This window comes from Octopus bimaculoides, chromosome 26 (genome assembly GCF_001194135.2).
Source record: "Octopus bimaculoides isolate UCB-OBI-ISO-001 chromosome 26, ASM119413v2, whole genome shotgun sequence".
Lineage (NCBI taxonomy): Eukaryota > Metazoa > Mollusca > Cephalopoda > Octopoda > Octopodidae > Octopus > Octopus bimaculoides.
This window is the reverse complement of record NC_069006.1, coordinates 26,372,058-26,375,788: the sequence shown is the minus strand read 5'-3', so window position 1 is coordinate 26,375,788 and position 3,731 is coordinate 26,372,058. Positions and strand designations below refer to the sequence as shown.

Below are 3,731 nucleotides of genomic sequence, written 5' to 3'. Positions count from 1 at the left end.
TATATATATATATAAAATCGATTTCCCCAGAGAAACAACCAGCCAATCTATTCATATATTCAACAATTACAGTAGATAAAGAAAACTGGAGCAACTAATTTTCCTACAGTAGATGTTAACACTTCATTTTTAAATATCAGGGGCCCAGGATCTGTCTGCACAAGATCAAGAGAGGATTTATACAACTTACACACAGCACCCTTACAAACAGGGCTAGTTTAGCTGTTTAACAAAAAATAACAACCTTAACTGATTTTCAAATCTCATCAGAGGGTTCTCCATCAATTTGACCAATTACAAAGAAACAAGTAACTAATCTCTTTGTATACTCAACAATTCCAGGAACTACAGAAGATTGGAATCACTAATTTGCAGCAAATCCAAGTGAAAACCAATTTTCCAAAAGTGGAAATGATAAATGGTAATTTCTAGAATACTGAAATAAGTATGAAGCATTTATAAAACAGGATCTAAAGACAGGAATATTTCTCAGAAACATATTTCCCACTGTTGGGATGTTTTAAAACTAAACGAAATCAGTGAAATCCCTTCTTAAAAATTAAATATTGTAGAAGTAAAATTCTGAGCCATTTTAGGGAGAATTTTCAATTTGTGATGTTTTTTTGCTCGTTTGAGATTTTCAGATTTCAGTATTTTGGATAAAGAATTATCTTATACTATGTACATGTGCATGTGAGTTTGTATGTGTGTATATACATACACAGACACACACACTTATATACATTAACACTGAAGTAAAATAATTTTAAAAAATTATATACACATAACACACAGGTGCGTGTATATATAAACATGTGCAACATTGTTTAGTGTTAGGGGAACAAAACAACTAAACACAATCTCTGTCCAATACATGATAAGCTGGTCTACATACGAGAATCAAGCTTCCCTTGTATCAGCCATCAAAGTTAAATATACAGAGAAGAGCACTAAAATTCTGAAGGCCCTCCAGGGTCAGACAGACTTTGGTCTGCAGGAAACTAAAGACCAAGAGCATAAAACCTCCCTGCAGTTTCCAGCAGACCGAAATGACAACCAATGAAACAAGACTTTCAATCAAACACTTAAAACATCAAATGCACAAACATGTCCATATAAGGAAATAAAAATTTTAAATCAGATTTTTCTTTACTTTAAACAAAAGTAAACTATACACATACACACACACACACAAAATATATAAATATTAGTGTACAAGTATGTGTTTATGTGTATAATTATATGTGATGTATATATATATATATATATATATGATCATATTATATACATATATAATTATAGTATATATAAATAATTATAGAATATACATATATATTTTTATATAAAATTATATATATATATATATATATATATACATACATATATATATATCATCATCATCATCATCAGTTGGACTGCTTGACATGGAGCTGGTTAGCAGGGAGCTATCCAGACTCAAATGTCAAGTTCCTTCCTCTGTGATTTGAACATGAAATTCTGATGTGTGAAGCTAAAAAAAAAAAAAAAGTAAAAAGAATAAAAACAAAAGGAATTAAATACAACCAGGATCGAGTCCTGTAGTCGAGGGTCCTTTTCTCACAGGTGGGCAGAACAACTCCCTTGAACCAGAGGACAACTATCAACATAATGTATCCAGTATATTACCGGTACCATTGACATCACACGTGAAAGGCAAAGACTCCAAGCTGGATTGTAATCATCACCAACATTATTATTATTATTCTTATTATTATTATCATCATTATTTTTATTATTATTGATACAATGTGAAATTTTTACATTGACCCATGGCCACAAGGAAGTGGAGTACAGTCTGTTGTGTGTGTGTGTCTGTGACCCTCCCTCTCCCCAGTGTATGACTGGTACATTTAACAACCACATCGCTGTCATCAATCGAAGTTGTCCCTGGCAGCGAATTTCAACTCAACAACAAACAACAAGCACAATCAACCAGTCATAGAAGAACTCCTTGCATTTCATTCCCCCAGACTGGAATTTGATTGAGTCTTTTTAATTAATCAGTTAATTAATAATAGCTATCATAACTTTCGTTTTTTCACTGGGGCTGCTTTAGGCCTGAGCACCATGCCATGAAATGGCTGTTGGTTTAGAGTCCGACCAGGCGAAGGTTTTCGGGTGGTTTTTGTCTTGTTTGAGTCTGACCTTTGTGGAGCAGGTTTGGATGGGCCGGGGCTCAGAAAATTTATAGGGCTGTCGACTGGGTTCACCAAATAGGCTTTCCTTCTGAAAAATACAGAGACAAATGTGTTAGAAGGCAGAAACAATGAGAGATTGTAATCTTTAAAGTAATGTTACCCATAAAACAAAATCACGTTTCAAGCGTTTGGCAGTGAGATTATTCTGTCAGAGGTAATGCTTATTTGTTCACATTCATCATCATCATCATCATCATGGGTTGGACAGTTTGACCAGAGGTGGCAAGCTGGGGAGCTGCACCAGACTCCAGTCTGATTTAGCATGGTCTCCACAGCTGGATGCCCTTCCTAACATGCCAACCACACAAGTGCTTTTACATGTTTTGAATTAATTATGCATTACCTTAGAGCTTCAAAGATTTCAATGATGTTACTGTTCATCTTTATAATGACATTGTAGGGTAGGTGTGAGAGACAAGATCTGACCAGTTTGAACATAGAAAAATGCCTCTTTTGTTTCCTGCTAATGAAGTTGTTGAGCAACCAACAGGAGCGTGCCCATAGAAAAGACACAAAAACTCCCCTTAAATATCCTCAACTTGGCCCAGCCACCCAACAGATGTTAACTCTTTGCCATTTAAACTGACTATATTCAGGTAAAATATTCTATCAGTTTCATGTTCAAACCAGCCAGGTCTGGCCTCTCACACCTTCCCTACAATGTCATTCTAAAAATAAACAAACGCATCACTGAAATTTCAAAGCTGCGACATAATGCACGATAAATTCAAGACAATGTGAATAAATACGCGTCACATTTGACAGAGTTAATCCAAATGCTGAAAGGTTCAATCTAACTCATGTATTCTTCTTGTTTTATGTTCAAACCAACCAGATCAGGCCTCTCACACCAACCCTACAATGTTATTTTGAAAATAATTACATCATTGAAATCTCAAAGCTATGAGATAATGAATGTTTAATTCAAAACAATTTGAGTGAAAAAGTATTTCATTTGACAGAATAATCCGAAAGCTAAAGGGAAATAAAAGAAGCGTTTAAAAGACATAACATGGGTGTTGTAAGTACTGACCTTGTAGATCTAACCTTGACTGGGGTTTGCAGCTCAGCAGCCAAAGGAAGAATGTCTGACATCACTGGAATAAGTACAGATGCAGAATAAAGTTTATCTTTCTCCGGTGATTTAGAAACTGTCTCAGTTTCTTTTATTATTGTATTATTATCTGTGTCCTTCTTGTGACTCGTCTGTCGCAGACGGGTCATTGGCGTGGCCGCTGGTATCACAAAGGATCGATTCTTTGTTGATCTTTTCTGAGGTTTCTGCTGACTGCTCATCGACTCGGACGTTGTCATTGGCTCCGGCTCTATCAAGATTTTTGGTGACTCTTTAAAGAAGACAACAGAAAAAAAGCTGTAATTTATGTATAAACACTCACTCATCCCAAAATAAAAATATTTGACAGAATGTATATCTATATATATATATATATATAGATATATATATATATATATATATATATATATATATATATA

The 3,731-nt window shown here is 34.6% G+C and overlaps 1 protein-coding gene across 1 annotated transcript; it reads right to left on the bottom strand.

Annotated features, from left to right (window-relative positions):
• Positions 1 to 3,580, bottom strand: LOC106882121 (uncharacterized). Its single transcript, XM_014932679.2, has 2 exons — positions 3,271 to 3,580; positions 1 to 2,265 (listed from the first exon to the last, which is right to left on the bottom strand). The coding sequence occupies exons 1-2, from the start codon at positions 3,549 to 3,551 to the stop codon at positions 2,061 to 2,063; spliced, it is 486 nt and encodes a 161-aa protein (XP_014788165.1). The 5' UTR covers positions 3,552 to 3,580; the 3' UTR covers positions 1 to 2,060.
• Positions 3,581 to 3,731: the final 151 nt, after the last annotated feature.